Genomic DNA, 21,512 nt, shown 5'->3' with positions numbered 1-21,512 from the left:
CCTCCCGCTCCTCTATAACTTGGCTGGCGAGGGGGAGGTGCCGCCGGAGTCCGAGGGCGGGGAGCTCGGAGGAGGGAGCTCGAGAGTTGTGGAGACTAGTGACTGGGAGAAGTCGCAGCCTGTTCGGGTCGGCTCCTTCCCGCTCCCAGTCTCCCTCTCTCACACACCTACTCCGCCTCCCGTCCCGGCCGGCGCCCTCGCGCCTTCTCCCGCTCGGGGTCCCTGCGGTCGCTCTCGGTGCCGCGGCGCGGTGGGGGCGCCCCCGGGTGCCCTCGCCCTCCCGGTCGCGGGCGGGCGGGATGTGGCGCCTGGTGCCCCCGAAGCTGGGCCGCCTGTCCCGCTCGCTGAAGCTGGCGGCGCTGGGCAGCCTGTTGGTGCTGATGGTGCTGCACTCGCCGTCGCTGCTCGCCTCCTGGCAGCGCAACGAGCTGACCGACCGGCGCTTCCTGCAGCTCAATAAGTGCCCGGCGTGCTTCGGCACGAGCTGGTGCCGTCGCTTCCTCAACGGGCAGGTGGTGTTCGAAGCGTGGGGCCGCTTGCGCCTGCTGGACTTCCTCAACGTGAAGAACGTCTACTTCGCGCAGTACGGCGAGCCCCGCGAGGGCGGCCGCCGCCGAGTGGTGCTCAAGCGCCTCGGCTCGCAGCGCGAGCTGGCGCAGCTCGACCAGAGCATCTGCAAGCGGGCCACCGGCCGGCCCCGCTGCGACCTGCTCCAGGCCATGCCGCGCACCGAGTTCGCGCGCCTCAACGGCGACGTGCGCCTGCTCACGCCCGAGGCGGTAGAGGGCTGGTCGGACCTGGTGCACTGCCCCTCGCAGCGCCTACTTGACCGCCTGGTGCGCCGCTACGCCGAGACCAAGGACTCGGGTAGCTTCCTGCTCCGCAACCTCAAGGACTCGGAGCGCATGCAGCTGCTGCTGACCCTGGCCTTCAACCCTGAGCCGCTGGTGCTACAGGTAGGCGCGGGGCTGGGCGGGGGGCGTCCTGCCGAGCGGCGGCGGGCGTGGGAAGGGGCGGCGCCCGGTGCGGAGGGCGACCTGCTGATGGAGAGGCTGCGCCTGTCACCCGCACTCGAGAGCATCTCCGATTCGTCTGCGGATCCTTCAACGCCAGAGGGAGTGCGTCTCGCACGCTCCCAAAAATGTCTCTCCAGCGAGTTCCCTTCCGCCGCCCTCCCGGCCTTTCTGCTTTCATTTGCCGGGCTATGGGTCCACCGCGCCCCGCGACCCAGCCCTGGAGCTTGCAGTTCTTCCCGCGTGGTTTTGTGCCACTCTCGCGCTGCCCTTCGCCGTCCCCTCTGGCCGCCTAACTTCGGCCCCGGAGTCTTTGTTTTACTTCAGTTCATTTACCTGGCAGTCTTTCAAAAAAGCCCATTGGGGACGATGAGGTCAGAGAGTGGGACAGTGGTCCGCGACGGGGTTAATCCAGGAGTCCTGCTTTGGGCGGGAGTAGATCTGAGATGTGGGGGAAAGGGGACGCTAAGGCCACGCCGGACATTTTCATCGTGATCTGTGACCTGCCCAGTTCATCTGCTAATCAGCTTGAAAGGAGATGAAATGTTAGGCCGGCGAGAAATGGAGAAGGAGGTTCTGGCGTCTTACCTTATTCTTTGCTTCCTTCTGACTTTGTTTTGGAAGTAAATGGCCCTTTTAAGGTAGTAGGATGGAATCTTTTTACTGGTGACAGCAAAGAAAAGAAATGTTTGCCTTTGGAGTAGTGGAGTTACTGCACACTCCCGGCTGTAGGCTGTAATGTGTCCTTGGATGGTGATTACAGCTGTGGGGTTGTGATCCCTCTTTGGTAACTCAGGAAAAGTTACTGTGCCCCCCTTTCATGCCAATTTTGCTGTATTTCAAATAGAAAAGGGGAAAAGTGACTCAAAATTAATCAAGTAATTTTGGTTACTTGTATAGTATAGTTCGATGCCCTTTCTGTTCTGCCAAGAATGTCACTAATGGCTGGAGGATTTGTAAACAGTGTCTTTTTTTTTTTTTATCTAAAATGCATTACTAGGAATGTGCAGTATTTATTTAAATTGTTTTCTTTTCTCAAATTCTCCACTATTCATCTTAGCTAAAATTAACCAGTTTTGTTCACTCAGTTTGACCAAATAATCATAACAGATGTTTTGCCTCAAATTAAGTGTAGTCAATTTTAAGCTTAATCAATTTTAAGGTGTCATGGGACATATGTAATATTTTTAAAGTTCAGATTGCATATAATGGTGCTGTGTCTTTGAACAGTGAATGATGTATAAGGCTAGATAAACTTTCTTGAAGAAATTTACTTCAGGCTGTAGTTCAAGAACTAGCCAGTCTTCCTAAGGTTGAGCCCATATTTATGACATATATTGACACTTGAATTTTATTTTTATTTAAATATCTTTTCAATTTAAGAAATATAAATCTGTTTTATCTCTGCAAGGTTATTCCATTGAAAAGCTTTAGCAGTGTAGTTTGCTGAAGTAGATAGTCTGTCAAAAACTGGGACCCCACAGTTTAGTAAAGAACTATCTTAGTAATATATTTCCTGCATTTAAAATACTGGCTGCCTATTGAAAGATTTCTGTCAGGTAGTTCTGAGTATTGATGTATTAGGAACAAGTAATATTAGGACTAATATTTTAAAACCTATCAAGTTCTTTATAACCATAAACTTAGTCATGATATCCGAGTTTGAGAAACTCTAGTATGTGATCTATACTGTTAAATCTGCTTTATCCAGGAAGCTTTTATGTTTTGTTGGAAGTTGTTTTGGCATTTTCAGTTTGCTTTACGCTTGATGATTATGTGTTATTTACATCTTTTGCAATGAACAGCATTTTCAAAAATCACAATTATTTTCTTATTGAAAACTTCGTAACACAATTGCTCTGAGTGAATAGTTTGTAGTATGTGAGAAAATATGTGTCAAATAAGAGACCTTCTTTGAGCTGTTTCTTTCCTTAGAATCCCTTAATCTTTGGTAAAAGTCAGTTCAGAAGTATAAGCAATATAATTGAGGATTGATGATAGTATAAAATACTAAAATGAAAAGAATCTCAAAATTGTTCTGAAGTACAAAATTTTATACTGTAAGCCAAACCATGAGGTTAATTAACTTTTTGTTAACTAGGAAAACACAATACATTTTTTAGTATATATATGTTTCTATAAAACTATAGTTTCTTATGGTATGTTAGGATATTAATTCTGATAGGAAAAATCACTCAAATTTGGCTCTCTACTTAAAAACATTTTCTGCTTCATGTACTTTTAAATAAAGGGTACCAGTGTGTATTTTACAGCTTAAAGAAGAACTCACTTTTTTTTTTTTTCCAGGAGAGGGAGCTACTTAATGAATTTTTGGACAGTTTTAGATTTTTCTTGTATTCTATTGTCCAAAAATTATCTAGTTTGGAAATTAATTCTGAACTAACTTCTCAAATTGTTCTTATTGAAATTGTTTATAGTAAATATGCTTCCAGGCCTACATTTGAAAATCTCTTGACATGATACTAAAGAAAGAACCTAAGAATACGTACTAACTTAGCCCATTCTCCTCTTCTGATTTTAAGAAACAATAAAAAATTAAAGTTTCTATTGTGCCTGGAAGGAGCTGTGAAAGGTATTATCTGTGTGATTTTGTGCAAGGCTGTATAGATTTGTAATATAAATTTCCCAGTGTGAAGGAAGCGGTATGGATGTACACTTTTTTCTTATTATTGGATGGTTTTAATAGTTTATAGCAGCTTATAGACTTATTGTCTTAGGAATGTTTTTCTGACATAGAATTGCCTTCCGAAAAAATTTTTATAAACTTCAAGCAACAAGATAATGCTAGTAGTGCCTTAATCTTCTATTCGGATACCTTCTTTTTGTCTTCACATTTTTTTCCACTTCACCAAGAGGTATATTTTAATGCCAAGTATGCTATAGTCTTACAGCAGAAGAAGAGCATTGTTGATTTTTGTATTGTGTAATAGCAGTCTTGGAATATTAAAAAATTGAGGTGTCATGGTAATTGGCAAGATGACAAGTTATTTTGTTGGTAAATTTTCTGTTAGTATTTGTACTTAACCTGTTCTTGAATTTACAGAGGACTGTGGGGCCAGGGAGGATTTTATGCTGTTTGGATTTCTTGAAGCCCAGACAGTATCTCTGACTTTGACCTGGTTACTGGAGATGAGTTTGTTTCTAGAAAATGAAGAAAGCTGTTGGGGAGGAGCTGAAAATTTATTTTACTTCATATTTGTCGAACTTCATTTGCCTTAAACTTTTTGAATCATAGTTTTATCAGGACTTAAATTTTATAGTATGTAACTATCATTGCTTAAGATATTGTTTTTGAGCTCTCATTTTATTTCTTATTAATGGAAAAATATCTGCAAAGTATTTATATAGGGCCTGATACATTGTAAGCACTCTATGACAGTAAATAAGATAAAAGTAGTAACTTTACTCATTTAGTGCATTTGAAGAGCTATTTTGAAGCTTACTTGGGGTACGGATTATCTTAAAAAATAGTGGAAATTCTAACTGTAAACCATACCTGTAGTTATAATGATTTTGCCTGGTCCTACCTTAAGGAATGAATTTTTATACAGTACTTTGAATGATGTTTTTATCTTAAAAATAATATTTAGAGTGACATATACTTTGAAGTGCACTGCTGAAAACACAGTTTTTAAAATCAACAAGGAAAAGATTATGGCTTCTTAGCTAATTGTGTTGATTAGGTTGCTAAACTTTTTTCGTGGAACTCACTTTCCTCCCTGTAAATTGAGGCCACTTGGTTAGTTAGGTCCCTTCCCTTTCAGACTCAACATACTGGAGCTCTCAAATTCTTGATTTGAAAAATTATAAATATTTTTGTTTTTTCCTGTTTTAGCTGTTTGTGGAGTTCAGCTTTAACTGATGGATCCAATTAAGCTTTTCTAAAAGCGGGTTGTAGACTTGTATACAAGGTCTTTGCTCAGATGTGAGTTAGAGGCTAGGATAGATAACTTTATTGCAAGTCTTTCTGCTACCCCTAGATTTTTATATGTATGAAGTCAGATTAAAACAAAAAAACAGATTTCCATTAAGGGAAAAAACTAGAGTTAAATGTGTGTTATGGGGCACTAGTTTGTTGGAAGGATGTTCCCTACTCTTGTCTTAAGAGTTTTTCAAGCAGCAGCTTAGGGAGACACCTACTTTTCTTCCACTGGCTGCTGCTGTGGTAACTGAACTGTATTCCCAAATTTAGGCTTCCAAGCACATTAGAAGTAGTTCTGAGTAGACTACTTTTTATCTAATAAGTTCATAAGATTTTGAACTTCTGTTTTTCCATTTAAGGTTTTATGATACTTTTGACTTAAATATCCTTCATAAAAAGAACTAAAATAATACAACAATTCTATGTACTTTAGGTCCTAAAAAGGAGGGAGACTTCTTTATTTTAGAAAGACCCTAGAAAGAGACAGTTGCCCTTAAGATCAGTGTAACATAATCATTTGACACCTTGGTCTAGTGTCTAGATTTTTCCAAATCTTTTAACCATTATTAATTTTGTCCTTTCTATGTTTTTTCTCATCTTTGATTGTTCTTTATATTTCTGCTGCATGAGCTAGTACATGTTCTTTACACATGTAGCTGGGGAATAGTAAGCTTTTTTTTGTGTGTGGATTCTGCTTTCTGGACATGGGTGGCCAGTTTCCCAGGAGATTGTCATACTGATTTTTATTCTTTGTTTTTCTGGCTTGTAGGCTGTAGCCCACTTTCTTTGTTACTGTCATTGCTGCTAACTGTTCACAAAATGCTGACTTTTTCTTTCTTTCTACTCATTACTTATATATTAAATCATTAGTGACCTTACCTTTGTTTCTTTTTACACGAACAATGAACTTTAATAAATAGTTAAAAAATGTCTGAAGACTGAAAATTGCTAGTGTACGATGAGGATGGTATTCATCTTATTTATACAACCTAGAAAGCTGCAAACTATATTTCAAAATATTTTATCCAGTCAATAGATTGTTGATAAGAAGTTATCTGTGAAATACCTGGGACTTTATGGACTTACAGTCACAACTGAATTTTGTTTGTTCATTTGTCAAATAGTCTTATTACAAGGCATTTGGACTGAAAGGATGGAAAGCCAGCCCTAGACAAAAATTAGCATACTGTGTAGTATATAGTGTGTGCATGAGGTATAACACATTGCAATCAATATGGCATAATAAGCCTTGAAATACAGGTATATATGCACACTGCCAGGTAACTGGGCATATCTTAATAGGAATGGGTATGAGAGAAAGTTTCAGGGAGTAATTAAGTTCTAATGATAAATGAAATTTTGCCAGTGTGGAGGTGGGGGGAGGGGGTGGCAGGAGTGTTGGGGACAGTACTGAAATAGCTTCCCATTCACATTCTTATTACCACAGAGTTGTTGAATGGCATAAAGCAAATCACTTCAATTATAAAGCTTTTTACAGTATATTCTTTGCAAGTCAGCTGTTTCATTTTCAGACATCTATAGTAGTAGAAAAATTCTTTAGTGCATTATTTTGACATCTGTCTCAGAAATGCATAAATTTTACTTTTCTCATAGAGGATATTTAAATGTCACTTGCCTTACATATACACATACACACACATATATATATGTATGTGTATATACACATATATATATATGTATGTGTATATACATATACACATACGTATACATATAGCTATTTCTTCAGGCTATAGTTTATTGGAAAGTATTTCTAAAGGGGATTAGGGATTTGTCCTGTATAAAAGTAAAGTGAATAGAGTGAGTAGTGTAGAAAATGGTTCAGATAAGAATTCAGAAATATAAAGCAAATAGTTTTTCTCTCTGTAAATCATTATAGTAGTTTAATAATTCCATTTATTAGTTTGGTTAATGTCATACTAAAAAATAGAGGTAATTCCTGGATTCTTAGATTCAGAATCTTAAAAGATTTATTATCTGAGGTAGGTATGATGCTTTAGGATCATCATGTTTTTCCCTGCTAGAGCCCTTTTGGAGTTTTATAGCTTTGAAGAGATCTGACAAGAATTGTCTGCATTGCTCAATAGTGCCCCAAACTGATCTATACATATACACCCTTGGGATACAGTAAGGATGACAGGCCAGGGTGCAAGTTTGAATAGCTTTGGCTTTCTGAAGCATTAGTGTGGGCAGCAAAGAACAAGATAATTTCAAATTTTATATACTGTAAAGAGAACAAGGAAGCTCTCTGATAAGAAACTTGGATTGGGAATGGAGTAGTACTTTAAATGGGATGGTCAGGAAGAGTGACATTTTAACTGAGGTATGAATGATGAGGAAAAGCCAATGATGCAAAGTTCTGAGGGCTAAGCTGTTTTGAGGCAAGAGGTATCAAACATGGGTATAGGGAATTTAGTAGAAAATGAGATAGAGGTATACAAGGGTTAGATCCTGTGTAGCCTGTGACCACACTTGGTAAGCTAAAATTTTATTTCAGAGCAGTGGGAAATCATAGATGTGATTTCAATAGGGTCTAATTTGTGGAGAATGTGTTATAAGGGGCAAGAAAAGAACCAGGGAAGGTAGCTCTTAGCTTGTGAGAGGGAGCTTGGTAGTTTGGAGCAACGTAGTTGCAGTAGAGGTTATGAAAAGCAGTCAAACCTGATATAGTTCAGAGAAGTAGATTCTAAGACTTGCTGTTGGGTTAAGATACAAGGGAAAGGGAAAAATAAAGGGTTACCTTGGTTTTTTGGTCTGAGCAGCTACTGTGTTCCCTATTGTGATGAGAAAGCCCAGAGAAGAAGTGGTTTGGGGAAACCCAGAGTTTTGTTTCAGCTATCTTAAATTTGAGGCAACAAGAATAATAATCTAAAATCAGGCACCAGATATTTAATGGAAGAAGATGCTGTGCCATTAGTAGATATTTTACCATCCTTCGCTGGAGGGTTGTTAATTCATTTAGTGTTTTAAAGGAACCAGGGAAGTTAGTACTTTTCTACTTATCAGACTGTTTAAAGAAATCAGATCTTGACTAAGGAAAGTAAGGTAGCATTCTTTATTTATTTAAATTTTTTGGTACCAGGGATTAAACCCAGGGATGCTTAACAACCAAGCCACATCCCCAGCCCTTTTATATTTTATTAGAGACAGGATCTCACTGAGTTGTTTAGGACTTTGCTCAATTGCTGAAGCTAACTTTGAATTTGAGATCCTCTTTGCCTCATACTCCAGAGTTGCTGGGATTACAGGTGTGAGCCACCATGCAAGGTAGCATTCTTAGGTTATTGGGATCAAAAGAAATGTATGTCTTTCTATTTCTTTGAAATTCTGTTTTTATTGGAAACAAATGTTTGAGTATGGTGCTTGTAGTTATATATACAAGTTAGAAATGTGAATCACAGTTGTTGGTGTGAGAGTATGTAAGAGAAGGTCAGTTGAGATTAGTAAATGTTCGCATATTTAAAATTTACAATCAAGTCTTTTGGGTGGGTCATTTAATAATTTACTCTAAAAAACAATTTATTTCTATTAAACTTAGGTAGTTTTTTGTTGCTTTTGTCGTTGCTAGTATGTTTTGACTTTGCTTTCCAATTTTAGATTCAGCTATTGGACATGAATTTTAGTGAATAACATAATTTTGCTATTTTCAAGGCATTGGTTAATATTCTTGGAATTTGAGGTGGGTAGAAAATGGTATTCAGAAAATCATTTCATGATAAATGGGACATATTCTAGGACTTAAAAATCTTGAGATTGTTATTTTTCTACAGTATTTTCTGTGGATTTTGGCCGATATGTGGCAAATTAGGAAGCTAAGGTCTTAGAGAAATTTTAGAAAAATTAGGTAACCATTAAATCATCCCAGTAATTTTACTGTATTCTTCTTCCAGACAGTTCACAAAACTGTGAACACATTTGTCTGTCACCAACAAGCACAGTTGACTAATCTGTATGAACAGCTGTTATAACATGCATCACCACAATGGGATATCATTCAAATGTGGACCTTTAAAAATAATTTAAGATTTTAAATCAAACATTTAAATATTTCCTATATTTTTTATGACATTTACTTTCTAAAAGTATTTTCAAGTTTGCATTTCATATTATTTTGTGCAAAAATGCCAGTTATGTAGCTAATGTGATAGCCAGATTTGGATTGTGTGTTTGGATTACTAATAGGCTTTATTTTATTTTTTTTTTTGAAGTTATTTATGCTAGGAATTCCTTCCTTTAAAATAAATAAAGCTCAGTCAAGTGGTAGTGCATTCTTGTTCGGTATGCACTTATTTGATCTTTGTAGGTGAACTACAAAGTTATGTTTCTTTTAATGAAATGTGGTGAGGTAATGAATGATTATAAAATATTGTATATTTTTTATATGAAAATAATTTTTCTTTTAAAGTTAGCATATGAATACTACTTTTGGTCAGATAGGAGAAGAAAGAGACAATAGAATGCAAGCACTCTTAAGGTTGACCTTAATTTAATCTGTGAGTCTCTTGTCATTCATTGTCTAAAACTAAATAAGTAAATCCCAAAGATATTCTTTTATATATCATTACTCAAACATCCTTGTCTTCTTTTTTCCTGACCATGTTATGACATTTAAAATAAAATGGCCTTATTAACTTGGAAGGACGTTGGCTATTGATCAAAGGTTATATTGTGATTATTTTAAAACCTTGTTTTTTGTTTTTGTTTTTGTTTGTTTGTTTGTTTTTGGAAGAATGCTATATACCACAGCATCCTGGTTAACTCCAGTATGTAAAGTAATCTGGAATGTTGAAGTTTGCCATATATTTGTTTTTTCCTAAGTCCCACCATGCTCTGCTCCTTACCTCTCTCACCAGACTCCTTTACCTCAGTCCATTTCCTTCATTCATTTCACTGCAGCTTCATTGGCCTTTTATTCATTATCAAGAAGACAATTTCTCACTTTAACATATGCCGGGAATGTTCTGACTGCTCCATTCCCAGTTTCTCTGATATTAGCTCATCATTTAGGCTCAGCCTGAGATCTTATAGGGTGAATAATCTTACTTTATCTTTACAGCATAATGTTTGCTTGTGGGACTCTGCCTTGTAGTATATATGCACTGTTGCCTTTCTAAAATTTGAAAAATTCTCAAAATTTCCGAATTGGAAAATTTGGAAAGTTGTATTAACCTATCATTTGAATTCATTTTGACTCTTGCAGAAAGAATTATAACTGACTTGGTGTTGCTTCTTTAGGCAAATTAACACTGTGCTAGTAAGATTTAGTTAGATTTACAATTCAGGTACCTTCCAGCTCTAGATTTCACATCTCATTACATTCACATCTCATTTCATTGATTATTAAAATATAACAATTTGGTTTTCATTTAGGTAGTAATAGGTTATTTTGTCATTTTAAATTTGCTTTATAGTTCTTATAGGTAAGAAGCTGAAAGCAACTTAAGGTGTTTATGTGTGTGCATTTTACCAAGTTTAATCCTTGTATTCTTGATCTCCATACATTGGATACTTTGTATATTTTTAGATGTTGGTAACTAATTTTTGTAGATCCCATTATAAATAAGAAGGTACTAGAGGGCAGTGAAAATGTGTCTCTAATTTAGTGGTTCCTGGTTATATTTGGAAGGTGTTTGTTTTTATAGATGCCTTTTTTTGGAGGGAGGGGGTACCAGGAATTGAACTCAGGGGCACTGGACCACTGAGCCACATCCCCAGCCCTATTTTGTATTTTATTTAGAGACAGGGTCTCACTGAGTTGTTAGCACCTCACCATTGCTAGGGCTGGCTTTGAACTTGCAGTTCTGCTGTCTCAGCCTGCCAAGCTGCTGGGATTACAGGAATGCACTACCACACCCAGCTGCAGATGTCTTTTAATAGTTGTTGGAAAATAAGCATATCTCTTGAAGGTTTGGATTTAGTAAGCAGTTTTTATAAAGTAATATTAATTTACAAAATATATGTCATGTCTTTTTTCCTTAGATTGCCTAATGAATATGGTGGTACAGTTATTCTAATTTTACAGAGGAAGAATCCAAAGCTCAAAAAAGTTACTATTTTGCTACAGTAATAGCTGGTAAGATAGAGGTTGAAGTGGACATCAGTATTTAATATAATCTCACGTCTATTATTCTATTTATGTACTCTATTGCCCTTTAAATATAGACATTTTATTAAATATTATATAAAGTATAAATATTCAAATTCTTTAATATTGATTATATAAACTTTGTCACCCCACTTCTAGTTTTTCATAAAGTGGAAGATGACCTTGGTGATTTTGTTTACTTGTTCTCCAAATCCGCATATAATTGCATACAGTATTGCTCTTGATAATATCTACATTTTGTGATACTTAAGAAGTGGCTTGAGCCGAGCATGGTGGCACATACCTGTAATGCTAACAGCTGGGAGGCTGAGATAGGAGGAACGACGAGGTGCTAAGCAACTCAATGAGACCTTGTTTCTAAATAAAATACAAAATAGGGCTGGGGATGTGGCTCAGTGGTTAAGTGCCCCTGGAGCCAATCCCCAGTATCCCTTACCCCCACCACCCAAAAAAAAAGTGGCTTCAGATTTTGCTACCAACAAATAAATAAAAGATACCTAGACATGGTAATTTATATACATTTGAAATATTTATTTAAATCTTGGCTAAGATTAACCATGTTTGGCCTAATACTTCAAATTTCTTTTTTTTTTTTTTTTCCTTCAGTGCTGGGAATTGAACTCAGGGCCTCGAACATTTTAGGCAAGTGCTCTACCACTGAGCTATATATTCCCTGTTCAAGTTTCTATTTTGAATTTTTACATTTGTAGTAATAGTCTGTAGAAGTCTTCTTTGTGTTATCATCAACTTACTTTAAAAAATACTAATAAAAGTGAATATAAATTTGATAAGGAATTCATGTTTACCAGTAGATTGGGCATTATTATTTATTAACTCCTGAGCCAGAGTTAAAGGTTAGAAACATAAGTCATCTGTGTCTGTCCTTATTTTGATCCACATACTTAATCTGTTTTCTGTTGACAGAGAATAAAAGATTCAGGCTTGCTCCTTTTGATTATATATTATTTTCTGCTTTCTCATTGTGAAAAATGGTAAATTTCTTCTAAGAGGGTAAAGTGGCATATAACAATATTTCAAGTTCATGAAAAACATGGATGTACTATTTCTGCTTAACAATTTCTGTGAAATTGTTAATAAAAATATAAATGAAGGATACAAATATCCTTCAGTATTTTTTGAAGGATATGAAATAAGTGTATTTGAGTATTTCTAAGAAAAGGAAAATAAAACCTTATGTTTTATATAGGTTAACCAGATATCAGCTTTCTTGCTAACAGTTTATATAAAGTGTCACAGCTTTTTAACTTTTGAAAATTAAAAATATTTCAATAATTTCAAAAAAAGTAAACATATAGTTTTATATCTGTTTTGTATCTTTGTATAGTTTTAACCAACATCTAATTTAAAAAACTTTCCACATTATACTTCATGAAATATATTCAAGCTTGATTATAAACCTTGAAAAATTAAGTGAAGTACCTCTAATCCAATTAGAATTGGTACATTCTAAGTTTTGGCTGCTCGCTTCAGTGGACATATTTGTGTATATTTTTTCTTTTCTTTTTTTAATATTTTTTTTTAGTTGTTGAGGGATCTTTTACAGTCTTGAGAATGGAATCCAGTGCCTAGCGTATGCTAGGCAAGCAGTCTACCACTGAGTTACAACCCCAATCCTGGATTTTTTTTCAGTTGTAAATAATTCATTAAGATAGTCACATCATTTCAGATTATATCAAATTATGATTGTTTAGGCAATTAAAAAGTCTGGTTTTTAGATTTGGTTTTAAATAAGAAAATGTGTACCTAGTCTGTACTAAGCAACTAATCCTACCTAGCTACTGTGTCACCAGGAATACTTGTTTTTTATATTGCTTGATATAGTTAACAAATCTAGGTTTTGAGTTTTTCCTCTCAAACTCTATTTGACTATGATAATTTGATTCTAAGCCAGAATTGATTGCTTAATATGCAACTAACAAATATTTCGGCTTCCCTTGAGTTTTTTTTTTTTTTTTTTTTTTGACTACAATGTGTCCGACAGAATTCTGTTTTCATTAAGGATATCTGACTATTTTGATTATGCAATGAAAAATTCTTGTCATGTGAGCAAATGGTATGAATTCATTTATTAAAGTCATTCCAAAAGATTAGGTAGCAAACTATATGAAAGAATTGTAGTGCTTTTTATAAAATGAGAAATAAAAGACTTCAGTTAGAATTGTCAAAATCACTATATGAGTATAAAGTTGCTCAATGTGACATTTGTTCGTATATTCTACGCTGTTCTGTGAGGGACTTGGGTAATGAAGTGTGGATTTGACTGTCGTTTGCCAGTTGGAAAGACTCCAGAAACAAGGAGGCATTTGTACATGTGCACATGTTGGCAGAGTTCCCTTTTCTCCTGTTGTCAAAGACCATTTTACTTTACTTGCACAAAGATATGTTTATATTTGTTCTACAGTATAGCATGTGAATAATATATCAATAGTGTATGGAAGAGTCTTTGTTTTAGTTTTTGCATGACAAAATTAGTTTGTTTCAGATATTTACATATTTTTAGTGTTTTTCCTTTTTTTTTGGTCAGGGTCTTTATACATGAGTACCTCTGGATAATAGTTAAATAATTTATCATTGTCTAACCAAAATGTCAAGGTCAATGAGGTATTTTAAATTGGGAGAAAAAGTTGAAAACAATGTGTGGTTACCAGTTTATCACTTTGAACATGAGCAATCTGTCACTTTTCTAAATACCTAAAGGAAATTTGAAAATGGGAAATTATGGGTAAAAATTAGTTGTAAAAATATTCTTTGTTTTATAGTTGATAAAAATTTTAATGTAAGGATATTATTATGTCTTGACAAAAGCTCAGGGTAAAATTAATATTGCATCTTAAGAGACACAAAAAGAGCCTCTAACTCTTTAAGTATATGTAGATTGTTCAATTTTTAGCAATGGAAGTAACCACATTTATATTCTTCCCGCAGTGTTTTGTTATGAAGTTATATATATAATACTGTCTTCACAGTTCACCTTCACTCCCTATAGTGGCTATGTCAACATCTCATAATTTTTCTTTTCCAACCTAAAGAAAAGTTGGAGGCAGAGGAAATGGCTCTAAAATACCTCCGATCTTGTGATCTTATCTAAGAAGTTGTCTAAGATAACACTTCCTATATTTCTTTTCCCCTCCAATGCTCATTTTGTAGTTGGTGCTTAGCAGTAGAAAGTATTCTACATATAAACTACCATTTTACTTGAGTTGAAAATGACTTGTTTATGATTATGGCAGATTTTTCTTTTGATTTAAAACAATATCCATTGGAAAAATCTTGATAAACTTATGAAAATAAATAATTTTGAGGCTGGGCCAAGGTGAACAGAAAATGTTGTGGCTGGGGAAAGGAAAACAAGACTAGCCAAAGAGGCTTGGAGTGGAGGTAGAATTGATAGGGATCAGTTTGTCCCTTCCTCACCTCGGGATGTAGTTAAAAGCCCAAGAGTCTTTCCCTAAATTCTACCCCTCTTTCTGGATTACCTAAGGCCCCTGTTAAATGCTCTCTAGGGCCAGAACCAGGTACCCTAATTAATTGGTAGGTTTTCTGTCTGGTCTTCCAAAATAAGAGCCTATAGCTCAAGAAACTAATTCTTTAGTTTACTCTTTTTATCAGCATAGCCTAGTACATTGTGCCTGGTAAATAATGGTTGGTAATAGATTTGCACTACTGTCCACTCACTAGAATGATTGGTTGATTTCACTTTCCTGAGTCAAGAAGATGACAGGAAAGTGTAAATACTTCAGATTTGGCGATAAAGACAGTGTCTTGTCTTTGATCTGTAAGTTTGGTTTAGAGATTTTGGATAAGCACATCTTGTCAAATCTTATTTTAACTTAAAATAGAAAGTTCATCATTTACATTTTTTCAGGTCCATTGCAATGGTATGAGGTAGAAAAAAAAATAAATTTATCTAATGAGCTGTTGACAATAACAAGAAAATTCAGTGATTTCTAGTAGTAATTTCTACTAAGAGGATGTCATCATTAGAATCTCTTATAATGGTAAGCTAATTCTTTTGTAGAGTTTTCCATCTGATGAAGGTTGGCCATTTGCAAAATATCTTGGGGCTTGTGGAAGAATGGTGGCTGTCAATTATGTTGGAGAAGAACTTTGGAGTTACTTCAATGCACCATGGGAGAAACGAGTTGACCTTGCCTGGCAGTTAATGGAAATAGCCGAGCAGCTTACAAACAATGACTTTGAATTTGCACTCTACCTCCTGGATGTCAGCTTTGACAATTTTGCAGTTGGTCCTCGAGATGGGAAGGTAATCATTGTGGATGCTGAAAATGTTTTGGTTGCTGACAAAAGATTAATTAGACAAAGTAAGTATGTAACTTTTAGATTTGTTTTGTTTATAATTTTTCTGTTGAAACAGTGTTTTTATATGAAGCAAACCTTAAATTTCCTCCTTAGATGGCAACCTTGCATCTTTCTTTACTTTACATAACCAATGTCAGCAAACAAATATTAATTTATTTGTTATATTCTTAGTCACAGTTTCCCCATATTTAGTAAATATCTTTAAAGTTTAATATCTTTACAAATATTCTTTGTGTGTGTGTGTGTGTGTGTGTGTATGTCTTTTGTGTACAGTGTGCTACCTTCTAAGGTTTAGGAGTCTAATGCAGAATTAAGTTTATTTTGTCAAAATCTACCAGAGAGACTGTCCTACTTTCATGGAGGCCTCATTTTTCTGTGGGGATCTCTTAAAACAATGGTTTATGTTCTGTTGTTCTTAACCATTCCTAATACTGCAACTCTGACTTTAATTTGACATTCTGATTATTACATTTTACCCAGAAGTTTGCTCTCCATTTTATTTGTGAGCTCTCTCTATATGATAGGTTGGCATAATATCTGATCTATTTTGAAAATTAAATGCCATAGGAATTTTAAAGTGTTAAAGTCTATATTTTAGAACCAATTCAGTTAGGAAAAGGAATCAAAGGGTTTCTGGTCCATGGTAAGGATCTTATATTTTAATCCCATATGCTCCCCTGATATATAAGGGATATATGGACCTTCAGATTAATAGAAGTTGCAAATTTATGGCATCTGAAAAATGCAGCTAATACAATAATATTATATTTGGTTACACTAACTTTTTGCATGATTTAGCACAGTACTGTTAAGCACTTGCTTGTTTTAATTGCTTTGATTGTGTGCTCACTAAGCTACTTTCTTTTTATTTCTTAACTTGCTATGAAAATCCTCCTATAGGGAGTGAATGCCCTGTTGGAATGTTGTTGTAGCATCTTACACCAGGCTCTTTTTAAAAAATTTTTAATGTATAATTCACTTATTTTTAATGTGTTCGAAGAGTTGTACAGTTTGCCTGAACTTTTGAAATTTTTATTCCAATGTTTGTAAAAATAATTTTTTGTATTTCATTGTATGCAGACATTTCTGGATTAATGGTTTCAGTTTTATACCAGCTAATTGCTGACCTTGGATGAATCCAATCATAACATATATTTTTTTAAATTTCATATAGTGAACATTTTTCTAGTGCTATTTAAACTCTGGTCAACTCTTCTCAAATGTCTCATAGTTGGACCTTCTATATAGGGTCCTTTTACAGAAGGCCCCTATCTAGTTATTTATCCTCTTCAATCTACTTTCTAATAAATTATTTTTTTTTTTTTATTCACAGGAAAATTGAAGTTTTGCTGGGGCAACTCCCTCAGTGTGTTTCCATTTATCATATAAACTTAGTTTAAAAAAATTCATCTCTTTTTTAAACAATAGTTCTAAATAGCTCACTTCCCACTCCAATTAATATCCAATTTATTTTACCTCCACATAAACAAGTTTGTATGAGAGCCCTTTCTGCTACTTTTTGCTTTTCAGTTGTTTTTTTTTTTTTAAATTTTGCTGATTTACCTATTTCTACTTCTGTTTCTGTTCATTGCCTTAACCGATTAGAATCTGACTTAGATATCTTCTTTGCCATTAGCAAACACCTAATAGTAAGTTGAGAAAATGACTCTTGATTAGTAACAACTTCTTGAAATCCTTTCTTCCTTTGCTGTCATCTAGAATACCAACTTTTGAAAAACAAATCAGATCTTATCTCTCCATTTTTGTAAATGATCTAATGGCTTCTTATTGTGCTTCAAGTAAAATCCAGATTCCTTACCAGGGCACGATCTGTGTGAGTTGGTCCTGTCGTGCTTCATTTTTAATATCCCTCTTTCTTTTACCTTTGATTCTTCAGAAATTATGGCCTTTTGTTTTCTCAAATGAATCTTTTTACTTCTGGGTTTTCCCAAATGGTTTCATCTGCCTAAATTTCTTTTCTTTTCCACATAAAGCTTGTGACTTGTCCTTCAAACCTTGACTCCATGTAGCACATGGATGCAAACAATATGGGTATTATACCCCTGACCTCATACAGTTCCAGTCTAGTTCTAGTTACATGTGTCACAAGCCCTCCTGAATACCTTATAGCTACTTTGTTTTCTTTCTATTATAGAGAATTGACACTTTATTATCACCTACCTTCTGATCCAGTTAAAACCTTAAACTTAACACATACTCTTACCTGTTAATTACCTGTCAAATATTTTTCCAAACTGGGCCTTCTTTAGTTGCTGTCATCATCTTAGTGTCTCTGATCTTTAGCAAGAACTATCTTTCTATAAAACAAGTCATGGTCATGATTGCTCAAGTTACAGTATCTTTCTCCAGCCTCATCTGTACTTCCTTTCCAGATACCTGTCTCACACTATATCCACTATAAACTTCTCATAGTTTCCTTGACCAACTGGACCAATCCCTTTAGTATGTGCCTTTGCATATACTTTACCCTGGGCCTAGAATGCTGTTTTCCCTTGTTTCTTTTCAGACTTGTTATCTTTTAAGACCTAAAATAAGATGTTCTCCATGCGGGCAGAAATGCTACATCCTCTCCAGTCCTGTAGCATTTTGTCATATTTTGATTCTTTTTATGTATGATGGAAAAATCACTGTACTAAACCTGTGAGTGATAGGAACCTTGTCTGGTTCTCTGTTGACACTGAAGAACTCCTGGTAAATATTGATATGAATTAATATGTGATTTAAGTATTTAAAATCATAATATACTTCTCCGCCTAATAGTGTAAAGTACATACTTGTATGTTAAATAGTGAAATGTCCTATTTTGGGAAGCAATGAGAACTCTATTTTAAAATGTATTTTTCTCTTTGTTTTTCCGTCTTTCACAGATAAACCTGAAAACTGGGATGTATGGTATGAAAGCAAATTTGATGACTGTGATAAGGAGGCTTGCTTATCATTTTCAAAAGAAATTCTTTGTGCCCGTGTTACTGTGGACCACAATTATTATGCTGTTTGTCAAAACCTCTTATCCAGACATGCCACCTGGCGTGGCACTTCTGGAGGACTCCTCCATGACCCACCAAGTGAAATTGCCAAAGATGGCCGCCTCGAGGCCTTACTGGATGAGTGTGCCAACCCAAAGAAGCGCTATGGCAGATTCCAGGCAGCAAAAGAACTGCGGGAATATCTAGCACAATTAAGTAACAATGTGAGGTAGTCTATGGTGAACTTTTTTTTTTTTCCTTTCTTCATTTAAACAGCACTGGCAAAACAACCACCAAAAACTATCTGGAAAAATTAAATTTGGAAGTATTACATTCAGAGGATGATAAACTTGCACTGATAGATCTTACATTAACATCCATCAAAATAAGACATTACTTCAAAATTCACATGATGCTTCTGCAAATAAGTATGTTCCTATACTTTGGAAACTTGAGGTATCATTGACTGCTTTGTCCCCCTCCCCCCCTGCCTGGGTGGATTAATGAATATTGTTAAGCTATTGGAAATGAGTCTGATAGTTATGTTGGCTGTGTATCAAAGGATACTTGGTAACTTAGTTTGCATTACTATCATGATTTTGTGAATCTCTTGCATTTTACTTTGAATGTCAAGTTAGATTGGCCTGTTTTATAGGCCCCTTTTCCTTCTGGTGTATAGGTTGGGTTTTTTTTTTTTTTTCCCGCCGTTTTTATGGGTTTTTAAATTAAATTTTACACATTCAGGTTACTGTAGATGTTCATTTAAATTTTAATTAGTGTTCATTCAGTGCTATGCGGTACATATTTACTGTTAGGGCAGGATTCCCAGGTTTACTCTGTTTTTTCAGAAAGCTGAATATTTTATTATGTAAATAATTTTCCCCTCACCTGTGGTTTTACCATTGCATGATATCATTTCAGGTTATTAAAAGTTACATCCCTCTATGCCAATAATTATAATGTACACTGAACATGAAGTGTAGCATATGTTGCAAAATGTCACACTAAATGGCTTTAACAAGTGTATACTATATACTAGCAATCTACACCTTGATGGTAATTTTGGTTCAGAAATAAGTAAACCAGTATTTTAAAAAATTCAGCTAACCCAAGATAGTAATTCATATGCCAAAGAAATTTTAGACTTCGTCCTATGTTTAGAATTTAAAATAGAATTCTCACCTTCCTACCTTTCTTATCCAGTATCTTTGCTATCATTAAAATCAAATCTCCCTGGCAATTAAACTCCTGCTTTCAAGAATATGTAACTTAAAGATATTCATTGGTAGTTTTGCAGAATTAACATGATAGTCATAATTTGAGTGTAATCAGGTATTAGAATCTTTTATTTATTTATGGACCAGTAATTTTTATCATGAAGCTAGTCTGCCCACTGGGGGCTTCCTCCAATTGCTAAACATCAAAACTCAGTCTGTGGATAAAAACTAACAAATGTGTGAATTTTGTAGTCTATTTAAAAAAAAAAATCTATAAGTTGACTATCACTAACATAGGTAATATTTTTCTGTTTGAAGCTATTTTGTTTACAGCAAAATTTGGTGTAGTATGCAGTAGTTAGTTCTAGACTGACTATCTAAGTAAAAAAAAGTAATTAATTATGCACAACCAAAGCCAAGTTTTGCTTTTTCATTAATTGAGCAACTATTTATTGAACATCAACTCTGTGCCAGGCACATTAGTAGCTGCTATACATCTTCTGAACATAGACATGTTTAAGTAACTTCATCAAGTATTTTAATGTAGGTATTTCTTACATTGTAAAAGCATTAATTAGTATGATGCTTTCCCATTATTTGATTATTGTGATAGAAATTCTACTTGCACTACCTAAAATTAGATTGCTACACACACACACACACACACACACACACACACACATATAGGCAGATGAAATCAATATTTAATTCCAGTTTAAAAACTGAAAGAAAAAGGGCAAGAGATCTTCATTTTGAAATAGATTGCATTATGTTAATTTTTATACATCGGTACATTGCATAGCTCTCAATGAAATGTCTTAAGTGCTGAAGATGTTACTAAGTTGACTTTTTACAACTTTGGAAAGTGTTTGTGGGAATAAGAAAATCTTTTTTCCAACATTCACCTCTTACTCAGCATTACAAATAAAATTCACAATTCCAAAACAGAACATCTTTTATATTTGATAAGTATTCATTACAAATCTTAGAATGCCAGTTGCAGAGGAGTTGTCTGTGATTTAGCAAACGTTTCTCTTACATTTTGGAGGAGTGAGTGTGGTTGCAGTTGCAGAGTAGTGAGTGAGAGAACACTGCCAGCAGTGATTGCTTTTGAGGTAGTTTCTTACAACTACCATTCCCCTTCATGAGATCATGTGAAATTTCTTTTTATCTTTGGAAAAGATTGAAGAGAAGATAGTAAAAGAATTAGGAATTTTAAATTACAGGGAAAAATATGTATGTGAAAAGCAATAAATATTTTGTTCACTTTGCTATCAAGATGTTCACTATCAGATATTTATTATACAGCAGCAATTTATATTTTTAATCATTGCCCATTAATAGACGCAGTAAAATATTTTTGAATCAGACATTTGGGGTTTGTATGTGCATTAAAATTGTCTTTTGTACTGTAAGTTACTGTTTAATTTGAATATTTTATCAGAACTGTCTCCCTGTGCCTTTATAATATAAAGTTGTTTCTACAACTTTTAATGATCTTAATAAAGAATACTTTAAGAATCATTCTTTTTCAGACTATCTGTTCAGATTCAAATTTTTCTTGAGGTTGTTCCTTTTTTATCTTGCATGCCTTTTTTTAAAAATAATTTTTTGAAAATCTGGTTGGGTATGAGCCAAATTTAAGGGGTGTATGTGGGGTGTGTGTGTTTGTGTGTGCTTAATTTTTCTGTAATAGTGATTTTTTAACTTTTATTAAAATGGAATTTAAGAAAAACTTTTGTGGAAATTTTCAGATGTGTAAAAGAAAACAGTGAACAATAAGAATCTGTTATTTCACTAATTTCAACGATTATCAACAGAAAACAAACTCATTTCATCTCTACCCCCAACTTTCTTGCCCTAGCTTACTTTGAAGCAGATGTGAGA

General features: G+C 35.3%; 1 protein-coding gene across 3 annotated transcripts; it reads left to right on the top strand.

The window, feature by feature from the left end:
* Nucleotides 1–59: 59 nt before the first annotated feature.
* Dipk2a (divergent protein kinase domain 2A) lies at nucleotides 60–21,149 on the top strand. Of its 3 annotated transcripts, none has more exons than XM_027933929.2 (3): nucleotides 60–956; nucleotides 15,120–15,423; nucleotides 18,310–21,149. In XM_027933929.2, exons 1-3 carry the CDS (start codon nucleotides 300–302, stop codon nucleotides 18,639–18,641), a joined length of 1,293 nt encoding a protein of 430 aa, XP_027789730.1. In that variant the 5' UTR covers nucleotides 60–299; the 3' UTR covers nucleotides 18,642–21,149. The 3 variants fall into 3 exon arrangements, with proteins under 3 accessions (XP_027789730.1, XP_071471676.1, XP_071471677.1); XM_071615575.1 differs by lacking the exon at nucleotides 60–956 and adding an exon at nucleotides 1,487–1,586; XM_071615576.1 differs by lacking the exon at nucleotides 60–956 and adding an exon at nucleotides 1,487–1,654.
* The last annotated feature ends 363 nt before the right edge of the window (nucleotides 21,150–21,512 follow it).

This window comes from Marmota flaviventris, chromosome 8 (genome assembly GCF_047511675.1).
Source record: "Marmota flaviventris isolate mMarFla1 chromosome 8, mMarFla1.hap1, whole genome shotgun sequence".
Taxonomy (NCBI): domain Eukaryota; kingdom Metazoa; phylum Chordata; class Mammalia; order Rodentia; family Sciuridae; genus Marmota; species Marmota flaviventris.
This window is presented reverse-complemented; position numbering and strand designations above follow the sequence as displayed.

Coding starts and splice junctions, on each gene's coding strand:
- Dipk2a (XM_027933929.2), top strand. CDS start 300: ATGTGGCGCCTGGTGCCCCCGAAGCTGGGCCGCCTGTCCCGCTCGCTG. Junction 957..15,119: donor CTGAGCCGCTGGTGCTACAG/GTAGGCGCGGGG, acceptor ATTCTTTTGTAG/AGTTTTCCATCTGATGAAGG. Junction 15,424..18,309: donor CAAAAGATTAATTAGACAAA/GTAAGTATGTAA, acceptor CGTCTTTCACAG/ATAAACCTGAAAACTGGGAT.